The 26,913-nt window shown below is 46.7% G+C and overlaps 1 protein-coding gene across 2 annotated transcripts in view; it reads left to right on the top strand.

The window, feature by feature from the left end:
* Dad (Daughters against dpp) overlaps positions 1-26,913 on the top strand; it is a 47,946-nt gene that overhangs the window by 3,418 nt on the left and 17,615 nt on the right. Inside the window, exons 2-3 of one of the 2 annotated variants that reach the window (XM_071769486.1) lie at positions 6,020-6,070; positions 14,057-14,143. In XM_071769486.1, the coding sequence (XP_071625587.1) occupies positions 6,020-6,070; positions 14,057-14,143 (138 nt within the window). The remainder of the gene's footprint in view (positions 1-6,019; positions 6,071-14,056; positions 14,144-26,913) is intronic. The other variant, XM_071769495.1, reaches the window with a different exon arrangement.

The following is a 26,913-nucleotide window of genomic DNA, read 5'->3' as shown; positions in this document are numbered from 1 at the left end:
AGGGATTTTATATTTTGCGTTTACCTATATTACCTACAAATATTTCAGCAAAGAATTTTCTGTAGAATACAAAAGGGAATAAGATTGATGCGTTTAAGAGGAATTCATTCATCAATGCTTGGGAAAGCGAGAATCAACAGTGAGTCATCGGGGTAAACTTTACACGCTCGCGTGTTTCCGTGGAAACTTAACGAGGGAAATATCGCACAAATGCGAGCAATTAACTTTAAAGAAAATGTTTTAACGAGGTAGGACAAAAATTGTCTATGATTTTTTTCGTTATCTCTAGTCGCGTTTCGAAACACAACGATATGTGCACTTTACAAATTTAACTTTAATATCCCTTTGAAGTTTCTTCGAAGATACGGTGTCTTCGCATATAATAACCGTGTCGCGCGCGACGCACGTCCTCACTGTTTACTCCGTGTACTCGTGGTATTCGTCACGTTTAAAGAAAGCGTCGGATTTATGGGCCTCGCGGCCCGTGACTGTCCGCCGTCGTTCGACGACGTGACTTCGATCGCAAAAAAGCGTCGCGTCCTATAAAGCGGGAGGGAACGAGAGAGAAAGAGGAAGGCGAACGAGCAGGCGCCAGCAAAATGCGCCTTTACGTAACCCCGGCGATCGTTTAACCCGTCGCTGCCGCCGCCGTCGCCGCCGCCAGCAAATTCGATCGTGCGAACCGCGGCGACACGGTGTTTCAATACGTCGCTGTACCTTTCGATCAAAAAATATATTATCTGAAAACATGCCCGATCAGAACGCGTGTCATTATACAAAATTTAAAAGAAACAATTAGTTTCTAGATATGTAAAACATGCAAATTTATATTTAAAAAAATAACGGATTTATTTAAAGGGTAATTCAAGCACTCTTTTGCTACAGTTTACAAAATATACTCGAATATTTGCCGGAAGGATTGAGTTCGACGATCGTGAAGCTCGCTCGAGCGGGGGGAAGTTATACAATGTCGGAAGTTACGTCCGATACCACGAAATCGTGTTTTTTTTTTTTTTTTTTTCGTATAATTTTAACTCGTGCTTCTTGGACACACCGTGCGTGTGCACTCGCACTCGGGCATCAGGCGCGGCACGCCCATGATGCCCCAGATTATAAATAGAAAACTTTATATAATAAATATTCTATGACACAAGTTTAGCCCCCGTATGAGATTAACGAGACGATCAGACGGGAATCAGAACGCGCGCCCCGCGCGGGCGTATATTTAATATATTTCTCAAACAGGAGATCTCCACGCGTTACGTATAAAGCCACGTTAATTGAGCCGATAAATAAATGCCGGCTAATTACGTCGTCGCGCGGGGACGCTCGCGTTTGATTATGGGAACTCCTCTCCTCTCACGATGATCACGATAAATCGAACAGGCGCCGAGAGCTTAAAAATATTCCGCCTGCGAGCATGTCGCGCTCGTTCAACGTTTCTCGGCCGACATGTAAAATCGGCCAAGTATCTACATAATATATATCGACATTCTCTAATCGTTTGAAAGATGAAAGACGATATTCTCCGCTCGGGATTGCCGAGTAAGAGAAAAGTGTATACGGCATTTTCTACGTGCGACGCTCGTAACGTGACCATTCACGCGAGTGCCCACCGGCGCCGGTGACCTAATCGCGACGACGTCGATTCGTTACAGTCGAGCGCGCCGCGAGCACGTTTTATCGATAATATCGAGCGTTTATTGCTGGAAAATCGTATCGAATAGGCGCGACCGATCCGCCGGTGACACCTCCGCGGAAAAAGGATCGCCAAGGTGCACGTGATAAAATAATCGCGCCGTGGCCGTGTTTCGTAATTAATCGCGCGCGCGATCCCGAGGGAAAATAAGCGGATCCTTCGAATTCCACGCTGAAGTTTCCACGGCTAATAATAGCGCCCGCGGTCGCGCCGCATATGCACCGCCCGAGGAAGCCGGCGCATTTGGGGAAAGAGAGACAGAGAGAGAGAGGCGGGAGAAAGTGAGGCGAGAATCGGCGGGTATATCGTCGGTAACGACGAAATAGTCACGTCAGCTCCGCGGAGACACCACCCCGCTCCGGAAAGACAGATCGGATTCTCGGCGTTAACGCCGGAGGGGTGGAAGGGCGGAAAGAAAAGACTCGGGGAAGAGCGACGCATGTCGGAAGAAAATAGACAAGTCGAACGTAAGGTAGGGCCCGTATCATACGGCAAGAAAGAATGAGAAAGAGCCCCGGCACTTACCAATGGCCACACAATCAAAGTTATGACCAGAAGGAAATGAATCTAAAAATAAAACGTATATTGGGCGAGTCAGTCGCGCGGCTGGCGGAAAGACGGTGACGCGAGAGTGGGAAGGGTTGGTCGACCGGCAAGGCGACGGCGACGGCGAGAGAAAGAGAGCGCGAGCAGACGCGACGCGACGGATGGACGGACGAGCCGACGAAGAAGGAGCGAGGCGAGTTTAGCGGGCGAGAATGCGAGAGAGGCTTGAGGGGCAAGAGCGGATGGCAGACCGAGGACGGGGCGCCATCGAGCATGTGCGGTTAGGAAGGGCATCGACGACGGCGAGGGGGCTCGGCGCGGCGGAACCGTCGACGGGAGGAAGGGGGGCACGAGGTGGGACGCGACGGCCGCGACAGCCGCGAAGAGAGAGGGGACCGCAGCCCGGCGCCGCTGCGTGTCATTGCTGGCGCCAGCTAATTGTCGAGGCCAGCCGGCATTAGCCGAGGAGCTGACCGAACTGAGTCGAACTCCACGAAAGCAGGCAAGCAGGCAGGCAGGCAGGCGAGTGAACAGGCAAACGACGGGTATCCGAAGCTCCGACCCAACTCGACTCTCGGGTCGTGTTGTGCGGTCGACTCGCCACGCCACGCCGCACCGCGCCGGTTGGAGAATCGCACCGACCGATTCTCTCCCGATTCGTCTCGGGCTCGTATTGGGGTAAAAATCCTGACAAATGGATTTCTGATGCTGCTTTCAAGTAAAATTAACTGCTTCATCTTTAACTCCTGTTAAGCGCCGGGATTGGAAAATGAGATCTTATTCTCTAGTGTTCTCTCTTACATAAATTATAGAATTTAATTTTCTGACGTTTAATTTTCCATTCAATGACAATGAACTCGGCCTTTACGAGAATTGTTTTAACATTTGATAAGGGATACTGCCACTTTATTTTGTCATTATGTACATTTTCTGGGGCAAATAGTATAAATATGCCTGCTTTGCAACGCCGACCTTCGATCGTTGAAATTTTTGAGAATTCGTCGAAATTGGGGACAGCGAAGGCGTTGGGAATCTTGGCTGGTGCCGATGTTTATTTCATACTCGATCTCTGGGACGCGCGTGTCGGTGGTTTCGACGGATCGGGAATAGGTTTCCTAGAATCTCGAGTTCTTCCTCGCTGCGCATCGCGGAGAATTCCGAAGGCACTTACGGCCCGTTGTTCAAAACAAAGGCTGGCCATACGCAATCGAAATCATGTCCGGCGCGGCCCACCACGTGTTGGCATTCGCGAAGATTATCGCTTCCGTGCTATATATAAATCACAATTCTGCGATGCGTGAAATTCGATGGTATCTTTCACAGGTAAACGATATGCAACGAAATGCAATACGAACAAGTAGTTTCCTTATTTGTATTATAAACAACTACTCGATACCATTTAAGAAATTGCATTGTAACACGCGTGCGAGGAGTACGTTTTTTTTTTTAAACTGCTTTTACACGTGTTTTGTATGACCACATGTATTTTAGCGTACCGTGACGCATGCGTTATTTAGCCCGCGTTGCTCGAAATAACGCGCGTATTCAATATGCAATGACGCGTGTACGGCGGCCAAGCGATCGCGCGCCTCCGGCGCGCTCGCCTATTTTTCTCGTCTCGGCTCAATTTACGCGCAACCTCGCTGGCTCGCGAACGGACACCGGACGCGACCCATTGTCAGCGCGATCGTCGATAGCGTACGTTAATTTCGCGTCGGATCGCGACCGCGGCGTTTTATCGCGCGCAAATCGCCTCCCGTGGTGGCGCCTTGTTTTCGTAACGTCGCGACACAAATTCGCCGTCTTTATCTATGTTATTTTTTCCTTTTCTTTTTTTTTTCCTTGCGTTCGGCGACCATTCGTTCACACATTGCCGCGGCGGCCGGTTAATAATTCACGCCGGCGAATCGATTATCATCGGCCAGTCGGCGACAGCAACGGCGACGGGCGGCGGCGGCGGCGGCGGTGGCTGTGTGTGTCTTCGTTACGCAAATCGTCGCGGCGCAGGTTTTTATCGCCGCTCCGCGATCCGGCGCGGCGCGGTAATGTGCGCGACTTTCTCCGCCGCTCTTTCCCCTCCCCTCACCGCGATATTCATTCATGCCCCGAAAACGCGAGGAGGCAACCTTGTGTAATCTTTTTCGGCGCGATTCATCGGCGAATCGTGTTTGCGAATGGACGTACACGTGCAATTTTTTTTATCCGAGGACAAAGTAACGGGAAAACATTTTTATTGATGCCCCGACGCGGACGATCGGTTTAACAAACGTAATAAAATTTATCTCTCGCGGCCGACAATCGAATAAACAGGCCTAGAAATAGGCGCGTCTCGGTTGGAAGGAGACGCGCGGCGCGACGGCGCGAGTTACGTAACCGCCACGGGAGCGCCGCGCGTTTATTATAAGTGCCTTAATTAGGGGCTGAAATATCGCCGTTTAAATCGCACTCCCATCTTGTTATTCAAATCGTGCCAACTCTGGCCCGAAGTTTGAAGTGCGTCGATGAGTGACACGCCGCGCCGGCTTTATTAAAGCTCGGCGGCGACTCGGCGGCCGGTCGACTCTGGAGAGGGATCAAGCTGAGTATGATCGAGAGAGAGAGAGAGAGAGAGAGAGAGAGAGAGACGAGCCGCGAGGAGGATCCGCGTGTAGGCGCGACAGGCGGCCATTACACGTCGGCGCCGCGCCGCGCTTATTATCTAGGAATTTCGGCGCTCTCGCTATCATTAGATCACAAATATGTACCTTCCTTGAAAAGCGGACTAAAAAAAAAACGGATGTTATTTTAAACATGCCAATCCAAAATGCAATATCAATCTCCGATTGCAATCTGCGATTTCAATTGGCGATTAGATATACGTAATATTGTTATTGTTGTATACTTCGTGAATTTTTATTCAGGCGATCGATAAAAACTCGATTCTTTTATCAAATTACGATACGCTTCGGAGTTTAAAAATGGAAAAAGATCCTAATTCTTCTCATTGAAATGTCTCCTCTCACGAGTAAGTAAAATTGTTAAATTATGTGGAAATTATTTTAAATTGTAAGAATTATTTGGAAAAAAAAATTAGTGTTCAAGTAAATCTAATTTGATTATCAAACTTCTCGCGGCGAGGATTCCTCGAGGATGCAGTTACCTGTGCGCACGTACCTGCACCACATACGGCCGCGAGCGACGGAGACGGCGTCTCGTTCTGTTAGACACGGGGAGCGTCGGGTTACCTTGACGTTCGAGATATTCGCGCCGCGGTTTGTCCTCTATTACTTTCAGGGCGATACGTAAAAGGACGAAAAATGGCATACCGGTTTCGCTAGCGCTGCGCGCCAATAATAGAACCTGCCACTTTTGGCCTGTACTTCTCTAACGGGCGCCCGTTGTTTGTCGCGATATTTCGCATTGCTGTTGTCGATGTCATTAATTCGATTTAATCGAAAACCTTGAGTCAGTTTCTCAATGCCCCCGCGATCGATGCGGATGTACCAAGCAGCGACTTCGGCTAAACTTAACTTAAAGATAAACGTCTTATTGATATGCTCTTTTATTTAATATTAATTTGACTATTATTGACGTTAATTACTTACGTATAATTATGAAAATAACAATTACTCAATAATTACACTACTGTTAGAAATGTATACTATAAATTCCAGATAAAAGTATTAAACTAAATTTAAATTTATTGATTATGATACACATAATATCATATATCCATTTATCTGTACTGTTTCGAGTCATGCGATGATAAATAACGATTATTATTTTCTATTTCAGAGTCGCCACCACCCCCGTATTGCCTTATCGCTGACAGACTGAGACCCGAAGGTGAGTGTTTCGTCTTTCACGCCGTAATCAGGAATGTCTGCCAGCGTGTGTGTGTAAACGCCTGTATATATGCGCGCGTGTATGTGTGTGTGCGTACGTTGTCTTCGCGCATCCATACAAGCGATAACTCATGTTTATTGCTTGCAAACGTTTACCGTACAAGCAGCGAGGTTCGTCTTTCCTAACGCGTGTGTCGTGTCTCACGACCTAGCCCAAAGCAAGGTTGGGGATAATCCGGGACGAGTGCGAGTGGCAGCGTTCCTTCCCCCCCTCCGTATCTTTCGGAATACCGTGCCAGTTAATCTACGATCGCTCGAGATTGCGCGAACAATACGCAACGAGGTCTGAACATATTGATGCCTGCCCTTTAGCACATTTAGTCCCTCCTCTAATTATTTCTCCTCAATTATTTATGATACGCTACGTTTATTTGGCTCTTTTTTCAATTTAAAACGAAATCACTTTCTAACGTAATCGCGAACGGATGTAATTGGTACGTTATTAATAAATGTTTGTCATGCTCGAGAGTCGTAAATAAGATCAATAAAAATCGCATAGTATCGATATGTTTTTCTTTGTGCTCGGAAAGCTACCGGGAGGATCTATACGATGACAAACACACGGCATTCCACAGAGTCGTGCGACACAGAGGTTCTCACACTTTTCACGGCTACACACAACTGCGGATTCCAGAAATGATAAATAGATCGTTCCGTCGCGAATAAAACCGACGATTTTATTAGACGGAGTTGAGCAAGAACAGACGGCACAGCGTTCGTAGAGGTTGGTTTACGATAGCATTCTAGTCACACACATCGAGGGGTTCTCAACCAGGCGCGCAGAGTAACGTCGCGTCGCGAATAGGACCAGTCAGTTTTGCAAAATTTTGCAACAAGTATACACATACACACATATATTTTTTTTTACATACATACGTATGTTTATGTCCATAACATATGTCGTTACGAATACGTAAAATGTAGACGTAGAACAATAGCTAAATGAGAGATTGAAATAATATGCACTTATACACTCATGGTTCTTTATGATCATAACTACGTGCTGTAAGCCGATCTTGTTGATCGCAACGTGCCGATAGATTTCAAGATATCGCCATTTCAGCGGTTGATCAATGTATCCGCTAGCCAATACTGGTCCACCAGGTGGAGGCTGAGCGGTCTCGGCTTGTACGCATCGATAAAAATGCGAGACATCGATATTAGTAGCAAAATACTTTCAATTGCAAGGCTGCGATCTATTTTTTTTTTTTTAATTTTTTCTTCAACAGTTTTGTTACAATAATTTTGATGCGAGAGATCAAAGTTACATTTTTACTTCGCGAGACTAGGCCCTCGATAAATCTTTGAGTCGTCTTTGAGTAAATCAAAGTGGAATATTGTGTAAAGTGTCGCACGTGGTAGAATCAAAGAGCTGATAGATAAAATCTGATAGATAGAATCGCTTCGTAAGTCGTGGAAAAACCCTGGAACGATACTTTTCTGCCGGCCTCGTCTTCTTCAGCTCCCTCCCGCGTCACCGCTCTCCTCGTCTGGTTTCGGACTACCGTCTCCCGTGCGTTTCTCTCGTCTCTCCTTCCGCGTCCGAACCTAAACTGGTTCTCTCGGGATCGACGCGAACGCGCGGGTATATACAACACGCGAATCGACCGCGCGGTCATCGATAGATTCGCCTTTCGTTTCGCCGAGAAATCGCTCGCGAGATCGCCGCGATTACGCGAATACGACAGACTTATCGCGTCCTCCCTCATACATTGGTATTTTTTCTAAAGTCAAGGGTGTCATCATGCGAATGATTGAAACAATGGTATCGCCAAGACTGTCGCGACTGCTATATTGTAAAATGAGATATCGACGTTGACATATAGCACATTTATACTTTTCTTTTTTATTAAAACTAGTAGCAAATAAACATCTCTGTCGTCGACGCTAGCGTGTGTATGTGTGCCAAGCTCATGATATGACGAAATAATAGCGCCTGCAGTTAGAGGAGAACCGCGCATTCGCGGATGACGTTAGGTGTGTGTCTATAGATTATATAGTAGACACACTTATTATAGCAGAGAGAGAAATACCACCGTGCGCTTGGTGTGTTGTGTGTATATCGCCTGAGGTCAATATCTCCCGTCGATAGAGAGAGGACCATGTGTCGTACCGTGCGTACCGCGAGCGGCTCGCATTTATATAAAGGAGGATCCTGCCAAAGGTCCAATGTTCTTGAAGGTATTATTAAATCCTCAGGGCGCGCGCGTTATAAATACGAATTCTTCGAAGTCGTCTCGATTGAGGTTGACACTTGAGCTCAAACTGGTGCAGTCGAAAGTCAATCGAAGCTAACGTGAAGCAACACGCAGCAAAATCTATATTATTCCTTTTTTATTTAGATTTTCTAAATACTTTTTCTTTTTATTTTTGGTCAATAGCGTCAGCGTTGTCGCGATCACGGTCTTTCCGACTCGCGCTCGCCGTTCCAGCGCGAAAAAGCTCGCGTTTAACGTTATACCGATTGTCAATCGTAAGTGACTCGTGAATCAATAACGACAGCCCTACTTCACGCGCGCGTGCACACCGATATGATAGAACGTAGAAAACGGGCGGGGGGCGAGGAAGCGTACGTTTTTCCCGGCGGGCGCGCGGCGGGTGGGGAAGCGGAGCGGAGTTTCTTCTCGGAAGAAGGAGAGGACTCTCGCCTCTGCTCTGCCTCCGTCGTAAATCTGTCTTTCGGGCGACGACGGGCGCCCGCGCGAATTTATGCCCCGTCGCGGAAACTGGGCCACCGCGCCGCGTGCCGAAGCGTATACGCGGCGGCGACGACGGCGGCGACGGATAAAAGTCCGCCACTTGTTGCTGCTTGCGCGACGCGACGCGATATTATTTCTAACGCGAAACGGAGCGATTCTCAGGCGAACTTGCGGGGAGATTCCGCGCGCGCGCGCTTTCTCGTCGATCGTGGGAGGAAAATAAAGGGGTGACCCAGTGGAAAAGAACGCGGCAGCGTCTGCTCGAGAGCTATCACCTTCAAGTTCCTTCCACATCGAGCGTCTCCGAGCGATCTCGCTTCCCTTCTATGATGATATCAGACATTTTATTCGTAACGACACGTACCTGTTGTTTAATTTAGATCTTACGTGAGCGTCTGAGGATTGTACCTAACAAACTTACGGTAACGGACGACTTAGTATAAGTTCTTTTTCTTTTTGTATACCTTTCGTCGAGAAACGTGTATCCTTGTTATTGGGCAGGATTAGGGATGCTTACGCGAGCCGAGCATACTTCATTTTCGCACATGTGCTCCCTTATTACTCCGTGTCACACCGTATAGTTCCGTAGAGTGTGGTTGCGCAAATTTCAACGAATACGACGAAGGACACAACGCGCCACGCAGTCCCTTTCAAACGCGCGAGGACAAACGCATGTCGCGCGTTATGTGGTTTACGTTTTTATAATCCTGCTCTCCTGCGATTCGTCTCTTAGGTTAAGATCGAATTTTTGTCCCATAATGATCGCGCTAACATTATGCTTCGTTCTTTCGACTACTGATCGTCTGCTATCGAAAATAAACCGAATTAATAAATAATTAATTAACATCCGCAGATTATAAGAAAAAAGGAGATAAACGCAGAAGCTGCAAGAAATCATAGAAAGTGCCGGCTAAGTGCATTTATTAACGGTCCACCTGTCTTGAAAGAATGTACGACGCGGTAGTCGATATAACATATAACCGGTTTTAAAATGGGCTGGGCTTTGTTATTTTACCGACGGAACAAGTCATTGTGAGAGGGATACGAAATATTGAGATGAAAAGATCGAAGGGACATCTCATCCCCTAAGTGGTCTCTTCCCGTGGTGCGAGCTTGTTTCGTTAATGGAACGGCGACTTTTGTACGTAGCCTTGAAAGAACGGAGGAGTTCCGATAATCTCGCTCGCTATAATCCCCATGGAGAGGTTAAGGGCACGAAGGTATAGATAGGGCCAACGTTAGCGCCGGGTTAAAGGATGGGCCGCTGACTAAGCGGCCCGAGACCTGAGAGACGAGATCCCGGGGAGAGCGGAGGCGGTGGGCGCCTGTCGCCCGGCTTTAACGCTTGCCTACTCGCCGCGCGACGTCCTTGAATACATCCCTTCTCTCCTTTCTTCCGTCCTTCTCTTTCTCTTTCTCTCTCTCTCTCTCTCTCTCTCTCTCTCTCTCTCTTTCTCCCATCTCTTCGTCTCCCTTCCTCGTGTCTCTCGGCTCCTCGTCGCTCGCCCGATTTTTCCCTCTATCTTTCACTTCGTTCCGCCCGCTTCGCTCGAAAGAGCAAACTCAAGCGCGCACATTGCGCGCCTCCTCCCTTTTCTCTATCAATCCTTGGAGCTTCTCTCCGCTCTTCCTCGTTTATCGCGGTCGCTATTTGCCTTCTCTGCCGCGCGTTTATTTCAATCAGTCCTTTCTTTCTAAAATAATGCGATATCCCGACTTTCGAGCAAACTCCCTCCGCTCGCTTCGATGAAACTTGACTTGCGCTCTGGAACATCGACTGGAATGTCGAAGATTATAATTTATCGCGACCGATCGTGATTTATCGTCGATCTTTACGAAGAAGAGTCGACCGTAGATTCGCCGGGAAATCTGTTATCGGCTAGGAGCCGGCGTACTCGGTATGACGAAACCTCTTTCTTTCTCTCTTTCTATCATCCTCCTCCTCTCAGTGCTCCATCCTCCTTTCGCTCTCCTCTCGTCTCCGCTCGACCGACCGCCACGAGTCGCCGGCGATCGGCGGGAGTGGCTCTCTCGCATTCCGGTGCCTCCTTCGCCGTACCGATCGCGCCGGCAGCGTTTGCGACCGGATCCCGAGAGCGCCGAGCGGCAGGCACCGCCGATTTCCGGATCGGAGGAGCCCGACGAGATGCCGCTTTTGAAGATCCCGCCGGCCGCGGCGAGATCCTAATTCGATGCAGCTTGCCCGCTCGGTATCTCGCGAGTGCGCCGCGACGCATTATAATGCGTGACGTCGATCGGTCTCTCCCCATTTTCCCCAATGTCACGACATTCAGCTCCGCGACGATCCGCGCGCGCTGCTGCGACGATAAACTCGCGGTATCGCAAACTTGGAAGTTTTAAAAGTTACGTGAATTAAAGTTTAAGATTGAGCCTTATATTCTCGGAAATCACGGTAACAGCGTTTTCGGCCCCTTCACACGGTTCACAAACCCGAGTGAAACTTGTGTACTTAACGCACCGACGCGACGGTGTCGGAGACGAAAAGATATATAATCGCGCGGTATTTCTTTTCTCTCGTTTTCTCCCTCCCCCCCTTTCTCTTTCTCTGTCTCTCTCTCTCTCTTTGTCTTTCTCTTTTGCGACTCTCTTCCCAAGCCAAAGCCCATAATTCACGAATCCGCTCACCTTGGAAGCGAGCGGGCGCGGTGGCGCCGCGCCGCCGCGCTGGTCGAATCTTCCGCGTGGCTATATATTTTTGCAAACTCGGCGGTGACACTATCTCGCAGATTCGCGCGGCACTTAACGGCTTACGGTGACACGCGTAATTCGCGGAATTATATTTACGTTCCCTTTGTGGAGTGACGCGCGTGCCAAAATCGCGCCGCGAGCTCTCCCGTTCGGCCTTACTTTGTAAATAAATTGTATTTACCCGACATTGCGGCGTTGGATGTTGGACGTCGACCGAGTATAATAAACCGCGGGTTCGCGTGTCAATTTACTCCTTATCGGCCGGATAAATATTTGCGCCGATAATCATCCGCGTGCTCTGATTGTTTGCCGCGTTGCACAGCGTCGTCGCGGCGAATCTGAAAAATCGTAGAAACTTGGAAAATTTATATGCGAGAAGTAATGTACATTCGATATGTTGTAATTTACGTTCAGCAAGTCCGTGGAGATTATCATCTGGAATCATCTCCTTGATGCGTTAAAACCAGAACAATTTTTTGAGATCTAAATGTTTTTTTTATTATTTGTTTTGTTGATCAGTATCAAGTGCGTTATATAATTAAGTGTTATATCATTAAGATTAATTTTCGTTGAGATGAGCGAAAATAATATTAATTTGATCAGAAAACGTCGAGCGAGTTTCGGTTTCTATTTATGTAACAACAGCCTCTCGCGTGGGAAACAGGACAAGGATTCGGTGAAAGAGAGAGAGAGAGAGAAGGAGGAGAATTCTCCTGCGAAATTCTCTCGACGCGGCGGGCGCGACAGCGACGGGGGCGAGGCCAGCGGATTTTTAAATAATTGCGTCCTAAAAATAGACGGCTCTCCTCTATCTTCGCGATATCCTTGAAAAGCCCCATTCCCTTGTCTTTGCCTTCGCCGCTTTCTCTAATGTTCTTGTGAGCGCGACGCGGCAGGAAATGCTTCTCCCGTAGGAACGAGATTCTGGAATCCAAAAGGAATGCGACCGTCCTCTCATCCGACTTGTTCTTCTGACGTCATCTTCTCTTTTAGTGAATGGACCTTCCTGGCCTTCTATGGTCTATCTCTAAAACTGTTAACACGTGTTGTCGAGTCTAAAGCCTTTTGTAATTTAACCGTAAATGTTTTCCTACGCAATACTACGCGTAATACCATAAGAACATAACCATATTTTACGTTGAAACATTTTATTCTCAGCTCTGTTTGTCTTCATCTTGTTAAATCTATTTCGTTGAATTAAATAAAGTCAGAAACGTATATTGCTCGATTAGATTGTATCATCAGTATAATTCTGTCAAAACAAAAATTTACGTAAAAGTTCAATAAAATAATTTTCCTAATAAAGTAATAAATTTTAAAAGATAAACGAATCACCCCGTGAAATATAAAGAAAAAAGATATATGAGTGACAAAAGACATTAAAATCGGACATTCGTAGGCCATTTACGAGAAAGACGGACAGATTAACATTGTTTTGTGGCGAGTTATAGTTGTTTTGTTTGTTATACGAGACTTTTGCCACGGTACGCGCGAATAAATTATCAGTCTCGAGCGAATAATTATTTTGGACGATTCTGTCACCTCCTTTGTGCCGCCACGAAAGAGAAAGAAAGACGGAGTGAGAGAGAGAAAGAGAGAGAAAAAGAAAGAGACATTTGAGGACTATGAATCACGCGTCTGGCGATTACCTTGGCCGCCTCTGTCTCTTCTGGCCCGCGGAAATTGTCGCGCTTAATTGCCCCCTCGCTCCGCGAGCGATCGTGAATTCTCGCGGACGGTCAACGCCATTGATCGCCGACGCCGGCTTTAACGTGCAGCTACCACTAAAGGTTGAATCGAGTGGCAAGTGCTGTTTATCTTTCTTCGACGGTAAATAAGAAAGGATCGAGATTTATTTCGCTATCGGATTTAAATGCACTCTCCGCGCGCGCGCGCGCGTTTCGCCGCATAAGACGCGGTGACGAATCGTTTCACCCGTTTGGCACGACGCAGCTCGGAGGCGAACGCATCTCTCTCTCGCGCGCACCTGCGCGCCCGCCGAGAGAGAATCGAATTTATTCTGTTGAAGCGGAGAAATCTGAGACCGGGTATTACGTCAATTAGCCGCGCGCGGGGAGACGCGGACGTATGGTCATATGGAATTACGTGGAACCTCGCTGCCGGTGTTTACCGACAATAAGCCTTTTATGCAACGTGAAATTCTTCGCTTGTCTCGGAAAATTCTCGTCGAGAACCGATCCTCTCGCGATAACGAACGCTGGCTGTGCCACGACGATGCACTGCGTTGCAAAATCGTGCTCGCGTCGCGAAATATACACTTTTTAACGTTAGCTTCTTTTCTTTTCCTCTGCTCAAGTACCTACAACGATAATTACGCCTCTTTCTCTCTCTTTCTGTCTCTCTTTCTCTCTTTATTCTGGGTATAAAGCGAAACATGTGCGAGAGCGTAAAAAGGAGCGCATGAGAGGGGGGAAATGGGGGAAAGGAATTGAGAGAGGAAGAAATAGTCTCGCGCGAGAGGAAAGCAGCTTCTCAAGGGGTTGCCCGTTTATTTTCAGATCGCGCGCCCAGCGAAGGGGATCAACGTCGGTGCAGAAACAGCACGCCCCTGCCACTTCCCGGCTCGCTTACCACCAACGGAGAAGGTAACTATGTCTTCAAGGTTATACGTACCCCATATGTTCACCGACCCCGCACGACGAGAGATATACGGGGTGTCTCGTCGAGTCGTTTTAACGATAATGGATTGTTGAAGTTTCGGCCGACGTGAGATTTCGGGAAAATAAGACGATCCATTTTCCGCCGTGTCACGTACAACTTTTCTTTTTCTCTTATCTTCGAACAATCGTTAAGCCATACGGTCGATCCGAGATGCCCTCGACCACGCCTATGATCGATGACTACATTTACGTTCACGCGGTGGTCAACTTTTTTCGGTTTTCCTCCCGTACATTTCTTCGCTTCCCTACCTGAGAAAAATAAGAGCCGAGTTTAATTTAGAATTTAATTTTAGGCGAGCTTCTTTCTCCTTCGAATCGCGCCGAGTTGCGAGAGTATAATCGCGATTCAAGTTAATTTTACACTTGTAGATATATAAGTGTCACACACGTGCGCGCGCTAAGATTTGAGAGTGAATTAAGGCTTCTCTTTTTTTCCCGCATTATATTATCTAAAAAGTCACTTTCTTTCTAATATGATATAATCTAGAAATGTCGCATATTTAATTTATAACACGCCGTGTATAAAAAATAATGACTCGTCGAAGATTTCCTCGAGAGGACCAGTTGATGTTTTACAATGTCGACCGGCGGTCGTCGAAGAAATTTCCTTAGCACGCACGTTCCACGGGGCTGACGCGCGCGCGTAGCTTTTCACGCATGACGCACCGCACGGATCGCGGACTCGTCGTTTTTCGGGCCGCTCTCGGGCCGCTCTCGCGTTGCTGCTTCGTGGAACGCCTGAAACGCTTTTGGCCCCGGCCAGAAGCAGGAAAGTGAGCGCGCGGCTCTGCTCTCTCGCCGCCGACTCGCGTACGACGATTACTCTCGTTTCTCCGCAACGTCGTTCAATAATTTTCTGCAGTTACGCCATCGGGTTGAGCATACGAATTTTTTTTCGGGATACAGATCGAAAGCACGAATGGTATTAGCGATAAGGAAATAGTTTGCGGGAATAAAAGAAAAAATACCTGTTAGAAAACTGGTTATTACGATCAAATATGTGGATGTATTTATAACTGAAATTTATTTTAAAAGAATATTTCAATGGATAGATTTGGATTGTACGTTTCACCACAAGATGTAATCTGATCCGGAAGGATCAAGTCTTTATGTGACGACTTTGTTCATTCTTGGTTGATCGCAAATTCCCATACCGTTGAAGAAAAACGAATTAATTGTAATATTAGCGACGACAGTGGCGAGTTTTTCTCCCACGCGTCGAGGTCTTTACTTTTACTATCTGTCTTTGCCAATGCAAAGGCCGCTGCTCCAACGACGTCAAACATTCCCAAGCCGACAGCAAATTGCGTCTGTGTCCGGCGCGTCTCGCGATACTTTACAAGAGTGAATAAGAGACGACGCGTGTGTTCACGCATTTAATCCGAGAGTAATCGCGTAGAACGCAGTTTATCCCAGCTCCAGTCCAATTTCAGATTGAGAGAACGTCGTTTATACTCGTATTATAAGCGTCAACTTCAAAAACAAATCCTTTAAATTCATGAGTTTAATTCTTTTGCATTACATTTTAATTGTGTAAACTTTTAAATTACATTATCGAATTATTTTACTCTTGATTCTCTTTTACACTTGGTTCCTTTTCAGATTTTTATTTTTATGGCATTTTAATTTTATTTTATATTTTATTTTATTTCAAAGATACTAAATATTATTGAGATTATAAATAAAAATACCATAAAAATGATAGGCATGGTATCTTTTGTATAAGTAAAAGAATGTGCGAGCATTTCTCGGACGAGGGTCTGAAATTTCTGGGATTTCATAGCCGCATTAAAAAAGACGAACGTTCGACCTGTTGCCACAGCAGGCCCATTTACCGGAAACGAGAATCATCCTGACGCGATTGCACTTTCGTCGGCTTAGCGAATGTCGCGTATATCCGTACGATGTTAAGCCCGGCAATATAATACGCGACACGTGAAGTTTAGAGCACCGAAGAGGATGAACACGGAATCATAAACACGCGCGCGGTTGCCTTTTTATTTGAGCCAGTTATAGATAGAACGTTGCTTCCGGGAGAGAACAGAAATATCATGATTCGATCGAGGATTTTCCAACTGGTGCCGCAACCGAATTTCTCCAAGATTGTCAGTTCACAGGCTTCATTTATTTAGTTTTTTTTTTTCACGTAAATTCCGCGATAAAACACATCATTGTAATTTAGAAATTATTTTTATAAAAAGACTGAAAATATTTTTGACCATTACATCGACACAATTCGACAGTAAAAATATAATTTGTTTATCAAACAATTATCCAAACAAATAGTCGATCTGAAATTTCTACTTCGCGGAATACGGGCGGCGGATCCGTCGTCGATCCATCAAACGGTGCCCCGTACGTCGTCGGGCGCGCAGGCTGCTGCATCTGCCTTTGCCGATGCAGGATGAGGGGGAAGAAGAAGAAGGCCGCGCAGGAACGCGGGTAGAGGAAGGAAGGAGAGAGGAAAGCCGGCTCCCGGGATGCAGGCAGGTTTGAGAATGGCACGATAGGTCGGTCGGCTAAGGTGGGTGGCATTCGGCGCGACTGTTTGAGGGAACAGGGGGACCCCTGGCGCCAGACAGCTGCCGCGTGTCTCGACCTCGCTCGCGCTAGCTCGTTCGCCTGCTTCGGCTCTCTCTCTCTCCTCTCTCCTCACTCGTCGCGCCGTGGCCACGGTTCTCCTCGTCTCTCCTCGTCTCGCCCCGTCTCGGCTCCTCGTATCCACATACATGTCGGTCTATACGTTGTATGCACGTGTATGCGCCTACGTGCTCGACTTGGTTTGCTATTTTATTGATTTATTTTGGCGCTAGGTCTTTCTCTCTCTCTCTCTCTCTCGCTCCTTCTCTCGGCTGCTTGCTTTGGACGTCCGTCGTCGTGCCGCCTTCGGCCGACGATCGATCGAAATGCGTCGTCGGTTTCGCCTCTCGAGAATCTTAAACGTAGAGTCGCGCCGACGAAGAAGATGCTTGTTGCTGACAGTTAGTTTCCGAGATTGACTCTAGAAATGTACTTAAATTCCACAAATACGTTTCATAATTTTTAAAAACGATATCTGAGAAATTCTGAATAAGATTTATGAAAAGTTTACATGAAAACTTTAAAAATGTGTTCTAATTTATAAATATACGATTTAATTTTTACATTATAACAACTGCTGTACTTAATTAATGGGCCATGTTTGGAAAATTCAAAAATTTTATGATTTATGAACATCATTAGGTACATATCATGTGATATCAATATAACCGAATAAGATTTACGTTTCTCTCTCGCTTTCTCTCCCTCTCTCTCTCGCTATATATGTAACTCCTACATTATTATTATATCTATTGTTATTACTGTCGTCATATTCTCATCACGCTATTCATATTCAACTATATATATATATATATATATATATATATATATATATATATATATATATATATATTCTATTGTCTTTTACAAAAATTGTCAACGCTGAGCAAAATCGCGGCTACCGCATGGTCAATTATCTCTCTTGCCTTCCCGATTCGCGCAAGCACGAAGCGCTCAGTTTCCACGCTTACACGACGATAAATTGTCCACCTACGTGTGTGCGGCGTGGCTCGGCACACTCGAGCGCGTGTAGCTCGATAATCCCGTTGCGCGCGAATATTTTACGGTCGTAGGTTCGGGGATTGCTGCAACATGTTGCGTGTGGGTGCTGCCCGTGCTGCCCCTCGTGCGAAGGAGAGGCACGTGGATATATCCCGGCGTACGACGAGAGCAACAGGTTGCTCGTGTCCGTTTCCTCTTCTCCGCTGCGACGTCGTCGCTCCGGCGGTCCGGAACACCCTTCTCCGCATCCCTTCTGAATGGGGCGAACATTGACTGGCGCCATCCCTTGGTAACGATATAGCCGAGGTAAACAGACGGCACGCCGGCTCCATTCATCGGGTCCCGGAACGACTTTTCTGAATTGGGATCCCGTCGAGGTCGTCGATTCTTATGCTCTCGGGAACAAAAGCGTGAATATACAGCGTGTCCCGTAACTTTCTGCTCCTGGTGTTGAATCAGCCGGTGCGACGTTTGTCCCCCGGACAAATTTCCGGAGAAGCTAAATCGCTTTCTAAAATCAAGTAGTTCTTTAGGCAGTTAAGGCTGAAATTGCCACATTAAATTTGCATTTAAATTTATTTCAGGCTATTTTTTTTAATTGCGCGAGTTAATTAATATGGAACACTCTCATTTACATTTACATGAAATATATGCCGTAACCTTGTAGCGTTTTTTTGTAGATATAATAATTTAGAGTGTTTTCTTACATTTTTTCGGCATTAGTCGGTATATTGCATCAGGTTACAACAAACCACGGACTTTTGACAAAATTACCCGTTATTGTGCTCGTTTTCGTTTCGGTTTCAAAATAGCTGCATCTTGTACGTCATCCGTGCGAGAGAATCAAGGTCGTCGCAGTCTGGCGGAGAAGCCGGATCGAAGTTTTTAAAGGGGAGAGATTTGTCTTGACCATTGGGGAGTAAATAAATGCGGGCGACGATCTTTCGGCGATCAAAATATAACTCGCACGAGAAGTTGACGAATTGCATGAAACGTTACGGGGCTTTTCCAATCCTTGAACACGTTGAAGAGTTCATCTTGGATATAACGTTTCGCGAGCAGCGAACGTTACGCGATGATAATGATACGCTTTTCAGAAGGTAAAAGTCGTGACGAGCGAGGCTAGAATTTTTTACGCAGCCATTAGCTTTAAGAGTTAACGGTTCGTTAAGCGGGAAAACAAGTAGACGAGTTAAAGCGCTTCAATTAGCGGCCTCGGTGCGTTCGGTCGCGAGGTCTATCATTTCTAGGCTTTGCAATTAACGTGACTCATCTAACTTACCGTTTCCTTACTTAATAATCATGGCTCTACTGAAAATTCGCAAAACAATTCTATCGTTTTAATTTGTCTATCCTGTTTTTTTTTTCTTCGTTCCCACTACTCTCATGAAAGTTTGATCGAAATAAACTGTTGGGCTGTTTTTGGAGGCCACTCTTTATATTTGAAATGATGAATCTGTGCAGTGGTGTCGCAATTGCGGATTCTCTCCGTCTTATTTGCCGGCAATTTCGTTCGCGCGTGCCACCGATGAAGGGTTAAAGGATGATTTCGGCCGCTGTGTCGCTGTAGCGAGATACGAGGGCGACGGGCGATCGCACACGAGCCGGCCGTCAATGGAAAAGAGCTAAGCGACACGACGCATGGCATGCACACGCGTGGTGGAGAACGCCATGAAATCGAATTGGATCAGGCCACTTGAGAGGGAATGAAATCGCGTCGCGAAATAAGCCTCTTAATAAAATGACGGATTGATTGCTCCTCGTTGTCGTCATCGTCCTCATCGTCGTAGTCGAGTGCGAGGAATGAGAAAGAGAGAGAGAGAGAGAGAGATAGAGCAAATATCGCGACTCGCGAAGCGGTTCGGTCTCCCTCTCGCTATCTCTTTCTTTTTTCTCCTTCTCTTTCTCTCGGGTCTCGTGAGATCCGTTTGGGTCGACGGCCTCGATCTTTCGATCGAGCGAAAATAGATCCAGAAGCGCGCTTCGTTAACTGTATATCCGAGCCGCGGCATCGTTCGCGTAAACGCGAATTCCAAATCGCGTTTCCCAATCGCGGTCGCTTTAAGCTCGGATCACCCGTTAGATCTCGCTAATTTACTCGAGAGTAATTAACGGAATATTACGTTCCGATAGCGGTACAAAGTTGTCTTTTCTACTGCCATATGTTGAAAGAAAAATAAAACGGAGGAGCCGGCAGTAGGTCCGCTGCGTTTTGCCGGTTTCGCTATGCGGCCTTAATTCGGGGACCGTCGGTAATTCGCCGTTCACGGAGACGCGCCGCGCGCTTATAACCGTCGCGTGCGTGATCGCGATGCATATCGATAACATTATTGACCTACATATAATTACGTCGAGCATCTTCGAGGAATAATTTGCATACCGCGCCCGCGCGCGCATCTGCGGGCGAAGGAAAGACGGAAACGGTTCGCCTCTGCGAGAGGCTTAACTCTTCGTAACGAGGAGACTCATCACCACTACTATCAAGCGCATTCTGCGTGTGTAAAGGCTCGCTATGCGCGAGTGCATAAATACCGGCGTAAATTATAATACAACCCGCGGTAGACCCGGTTTATGAGTCTATCACTACTATCGCGTTGAGATAATCGGCTCGCTCATTGTCCGCGCGATCGTTACTTTGTCGTCGTTAAATTAATAATTAAATTATACCGCGCTGAGACCGCCGGCGACGGCGCTATGAGACGAAATAAGCGTTCCCTAGAAGGAGGGAGAAAGAGGGAGAGAGAGAAAGATACGTATACGAGGCCATCTGTCAAAGTTCGCATACTCTTCCGAGAAGCCCGCTCTCACGTCTCCTCCTCTATCGAGCCACGGCCGAGTGTTTCAATCAGCAGCCTCTGATATTACGAGACGCGATCGAGGCGAAATTGCGTCGGTGAGCCGCGAGCGCGCTTGCGTCACCGACGAAAACGGCCGGAAAAACTAAGTTAATTTCGCATCGCGGCAACGATGTTTTCCGGGAACTCGGACGGATATCGGCGACGAAGGATGTCTTGGAGTCGCTTCGCGTAATATGTAAAATAATTTTATTAAGGGCTTTAAGAGAACGCAAATTATTTTTTTATTCCCTTACGTAGCGCTTTAAAAATTTTTACAAAATTTCCTTGTTTATAAAAATCCTGAATTGAAGAAATTCTCCTGATCTTCTCTCACGAGTTAGTTTCATGCGTGCAGGAAGACAACGCGTGTCTGGAACATTTGCGTTCCGCGTTTGCATTCCGCTGGCGCGTGTTTGTAGGCAAGCAATGCGGAGAGATATAGAAAACAAGTAGGAACGTTTGCGAGAGCGATCGTGGCGCGACGGGGGAGGGAAAATAGAGAGCAGTGCACGAGAAAGAGAGACAGAGAGAGAGAGAGATCGAGAGGGGGAGCGCGGGAATGGAGAGACAGACTCGGGAATTAAGTCTCGTGTAACGGCGAGCATGTACACTGTTATGCTCGCTAATGATTGTCAAGCAATTTTGCTATATGTGCCCCAGATTTTTTGCCGTCGTAATTTCAGACGCGCATCAATTGCCGCTCGAACGAGACTCGGCGAAGAGTCCGACGAGTCGTCGAGCGTTCGATAGTACTTTAACTCTTTCGTCTTATGACTAAAGCAACTATTATAGTTTTTGCGCAGCTGGAATTGACACTTCTTTTCATATAAGCAGACAAATTACTAAAAGCAGTTGATTATATAGATAAATAGGTAAACAGCTAAGAAAGTAACGCTCAATAATTTCGAATACATTCGTCAATAACGATGTCTAAAATCTGCTCTACTTATCTATCTTGATTACGATGAGTAGACATTGTCGTCTTTTGCGATGAATGAATAAAATGCAAATATGATTTTAAAGTCGGTTCAGTACGCTTAATAGATACGTTCTGAGTCACGATTAAGTCATTTAGCACTATCTGCCATTTTTTAAGCGAAAATGATAAATCGTGAGGAGATAAGTCATGGCATCTCGCATCACGAAACTCGCTGGCGCTTCTTCTCGTTTCTTATTTATCTACAATGTTATTTATACGATTATACACTCGCACGGAAAGTGATATCCAGCGTCGCCGAGCGGAAAAGTGCCGCACGATCAAAAATGCGAGAAACGGTATCAGCTTTAAATCCGTTCGGCGATATCGACGCGTTTCCTGAAATTTCCAAAAATTACATGCTGAAATATTAGCAGTTTATCGCGTATCGTCAAGTTACACGTGTTCCGTGATTATCGATATCGAACCTGTCGATCGATAGAAAGGCGTTCGCTCGCGCAAGAAGCACGCGCTCAGCTACTGTTGCCATAAGTTACGCCTCGGCCGTTCAGCGCCGAAAGGATTAAAGGATCGCGGTCGCGCGCGCGCGCACGACTTGTTTTGTAACTATTAATAGAAGATAAAAGTTTCGAGAGAGGAACGACGCGCGCTCGTAGGAATTTATTGCGCGCGCTTTCTGCGGCTCGACGATTTAGCGGACGGCGGCGATTTAACGGACCGTGCGATTTTATTATTTTATTATGCGGCTGTCCACACACACACACACACACACACACACATACATGCCCATTAACGCGTTAGATCGCTATCGCGACATTAATTTGCGGCTCGGACGAGCGATCCTCCGTGATTCTTGCCGTTTGACGATGTCGAACGATTATTGCATGGTGATGACGCTATCTGTGGCTATAGAATGGTTCTCGATGTTCCGCATGGCGTTTCATGGATTTATCGGAATGGTATCAACGGCAATAACAACTGCCTGCATGTTTTTTACATATACGCACACACATACGTCGCGAAAAGATGCGTCATCGTTGTATCATCGCGTGAAAATTGAATTCATTAAATGGAACAATTACGAAAGAGCAATCAGATTTCAACTGAATTCTGAAATACTATTTAGAGAGGATAAATAATGTAATTTATAACAAGTAAAATTATAGCGTGAACGCATCAATAATACCTGGAACTGTAATCGGAATCTTTTTCAAGAATGCTTTTATCAAGAAGAGAAACTGACCTGGGTTTCAGATTATAAGTCTTCATATAACTGGAAAACAGTATTTAATAAAAACTTTTATAAATTCTGGAAAATTAATGGTTTTGAAATTTAATGTTTCGACAGTTTATATATATATATATATATATATATATATATATAATTATTCACAAATAAATCAATGGCGAATTTCGGCATCTTGAAATCCCTGCAATATCGAGATTCTAGGCGTGTCGGGGGACTTTACTCCGTCTAATACTCTAATGGAAAACCCGCCTCCGAACAAACCCCTTTTGTTTTCGTCGATCGGAGCGATACGCGCGATTACGACGCGCATGCCGTGCATCACGCGAGACGCGTGGAATGGAAAAAAAAATATGAAGGTCGTTCGCAGGAATTCCGTCGGTGCAACGACACTGCACTACAAATGTCCGGGATCGATAGTTTTGCCTCGCGAGTATGTGTGCGCGCGTTACGAATCGCTAGAATTCCACGGCTCACAATCAGCAGCGCAACGCGAAATCTGAAGACCGAAAACATGTCAAAAATAGTGAGGGAGCTTTAGGAATAAGAGATATATGAGTAATTTATAGATTTTATTTTATCCGCTATTTTGATCGATTTTAAATTCCCGCTTTTCTTCGAAAGGACTCGCGCGAAGTGTCACTCGACAACAATTTTTAACGGTATATTCTTTGACAAATTTATATAATTAATCCAAGCGAGAATGTTAATCGCCGTTGAGCGTGTAAGGAGCGCTAAGGTTGCCGCGATTGTCGCGAGAGCTTCTATGCGGAAAACGGAATTCGCGACGAGAGAACTCGCTGCGCGCCGAATCGATGGCGCGACGTTAAATCACTCGCGTCAGAAACCCGCGGGACCCGAGACGCGCTTCTTCCGGCGTGTGCGTTGTCTAGCGCATACTTTCGCCGTCTCGAAAGTCGTTACGAGCTGGCATTCCTTTTCCATCGAAGGGGCACGCCGACGACTGATTTATCTACGATACTGCGACACATATCTCCCTTTTTTCCCCTAAAACAGAAAATCATTGGTAATCAAACTCTTGGACATACGGAGGACTGAGGAAGCGATTCCTCCGTTGGCGAACTTCGAGAATATTAGCAAAACAATGTCTAATAAGAGTTCCTAGTTCCGGGAAGAATTTATCAGAGAGGGACGAAGAGGAAAAGAGACAGAATTGATCCGACGGTGATAAGGTCGGTTCCACGAGGAAATCAGCGTATGTCGCGGTTTTAATTGGCACGTAGCGTGCTCCGTGGCATTCCCAACTTCATTCAACGAAAGTTTGATACATTCGAGCGATACATTTTGAATCGCACGCCAACGCCTGGCGACCGTCTCTCTCTCCCTCGAATCCCGCGAGCAATTCCTCGACTTCCTCGTGCTGCCGACGCCACTGTGCGCCGGAGCGCTCTTGCAAAATTATCGAACGCAGTTTCGATGTGCGTATCTCGAACGAGCGTGCGAGAGCGAGAGATAAGGAAGAGGAGGGAGAGAGGGTTGGAGAAAGAGAAGAAATCGGGGGACCCTCCGCGGGTGTGACGTTCGGTGAACCGGTCAAAAAAGAAAAACAAAAAGAGATGCACCATCGTTACGCGTGTACGTACACGCGTGCAAAATACGCGCGCGCGACTCGCGTACGAGCCCCCACACATTCCGCCGCGCATACACGCGCGGTGTACGTATGCAGGCGGCCCTGTTTGTATAGGGTCAAAGAATTGGTCAAAGAAAGAGAAGAAGACAGAAAGAGGAACGGGTGGACGCGGGATCGCGGAATAGCGCGGCGCGAGGGGAGGATAAGGTAGCGCGAGAGAGACGGGAAAGTGTGCCTTGAAGGGGGGTAGAGCGGGGAATGAGAGAGAGAGAGAGAGGGTGCATGTTTGCCGATGAGGAGAGCGAGCGAGTGAACGGTCGGACTGTCGCGGGGCGAGTCGAGGAGACGAAGATAGAAGTGCGGAGGGAGATGAAGATAGAGGGAGAGACAGCTGTCGTGGGAGAAGGACGTGCACTGGTGGGAGAGCGAGAGAAAGAGAGAAAGAGTGAGAGATCGGGCAGCCGCGAAGGAGAGACGGACTGCGAGAACGGACCACGAGAGTAGGACGGAGGAAAAGAGTGGTTAGGCGGCGCCTGGTATGTGGCGCCTTCACTGGCGTCGGGCCATCTTTTATTCTGCCATTACAAAGCGTCAACACGTATCTTCCCGTGTGCGTGTGCGCGCGCGCGCGTGTTATACACGCACAGTGGTGTCCATGCGTTATGTACACGCATCACTCTACGCGTATCTCCTTACGGGCGCATTGTTTGCGGACAATGACGAGGAAGCCTGCGATGACGACGATGTCGATCCCGAGGTTCCCGCCACCGACCTTTTTTTTTTTTAGAATCGTCTAGGAAGACCCATATCTTCCCTCTCTCTCTCTCTCTCTCTCTCTCTCTCTCCTCTCTGTCTCGGGATCCAAACACGTGTCCTGCGTTTCGGACGCGCTCTTAAGAAAGCGAGCTTTGGCTTCGAGAGGGTCGTGACTATGATCTTGGAGCGCCAATTCGTTTTACGAGCATCGGCGCTGTCGAGTTCTGCGCTAGGTCTCTGCGCACTTTTTCCTGCCTTCCCACGTCCCGATTCTTTTACGGTCTCGGACTTTTTCTTTCTCTTTTTCTTTATGCGCCTCGCGTACGTTCCGCAGTCTTGTACCTATATACACATGTTCAACAGGACCACCGAAGGTTTCTTTCTTTTGTGAACTTTTCGTCGACTAGAAATTTCCTTCTTCGTCTTACCTTTTGATATTTATTTATAATATGATTTATGATCATTGTCGAATTCTTTAGAGATTTATACATCAATCATATTCGTATACAGATATTTACATTCCATTCGGGACGAATAAATAACTCTTCGATATAATCGCGACGAAAGGACGCCGGTTATTAATACCGATCTTCCCAAAACGTCTATTAAAGCCTAACGGCGGTGCATCGCGCGGGTTACAGCGGGTGCAGTGGCGCGATGTCGATAAGGGCCAACGAAAATATAAGCGCTGCCAAGTGTCCTTTTGATCGAGCATTGCCGCCGCCGTGCGCTCGCGCGTAATAGAGGCGAGGAGTTCTTTTTTTAGACGTTCGTGCCGCGCGGCCGACACTCTCCGCTTGCAGGAGAGAACCGAAATAAATTGAACGATTTTATTGCAATACTATTCGCGGCGCGCCCGCCTACTTGTTTCACAATGCCTGATGTCCCGATATACGCGCATGCATATCTGTATATATACATAAAATCGGCGTATATCATATATAATATATCTCTCTCTCCCCCCCTCGCATTTTATTTAGATTCCGTAATACACAGCACGCGCCGCATTCCCCGCGATATTGCCAGGCAGGCGCCAATGATATTCTCGTTGTACCGTTCTCTAATATGACACGCACTTAAGCAAACACCCGATGACTTTATGCCTTCGCTTACTATGCGCATACGTACACTTACTACGCACGCACGTACGCACAACGCGTACGCATTTCGCGATGGCTCTCACATATACGCGGTGTCCGACTTCTGCCCTGCTAAATTGGAACCCTCCGTCTGTATACGTTTTTTCTGCACCCTCGGAGTGCATACGTGGGTCTGTCACATTTGACGCTACTTCTTCCCTACTTTAAAGTATTTAAAAAAAATCTGAAAAATTCACAAAACGTCTGTGTACATTGTAGTTCATGATTTTATAGTCATTTTGATAAATATCGTTTATTTAATAATTTCTGACAGGCTTGCAAGTTTTATAGTTACAAACAGATATTATTTTAGCTCGGACGCCGTAGACCCACGTATACAGATGGAAGGTTAATAATAGATTCTCATTGGACTCGAAATTGACTTTTCTTCCAAGAAGAACGTTGGAAAGGAGTCAGCGGTCCGTTTAACTTCAAATTTGACTTCGATTTCGCTAATGGCTTCCGCGTTGACAGTTAATGAGTTTGAAGGCAACACCCTGTACGCGCCTATATACGCCGTGCGCGCGTCGTAATTTTGCAAACCCGCGTGGGCGGGTCACTCGGGGGAAGATGGAATTCTTAAACGCGAGCTTTATCCGTCGGATCT

This window comes from Temnothorax longispinosus, chromosome 1 (assembly GCF_030848805.1).
Source record: "Temnothorax longispinosus isolate EJ_2023e chromosome 1, Tlon_JGU_v1, whole genome shotgun sequence".
Lineage (NCBI taxonomy): Eukaryota > Metazoa > Arthropoda > Insecta > Hymenoptera > Formicidae > Temnothorax > Temnothorax longispinosus.
Note: the sequence above shows the minus strand (reverse complement) of the source record. Positions and strands in the feature narration are given on the sequence as shown.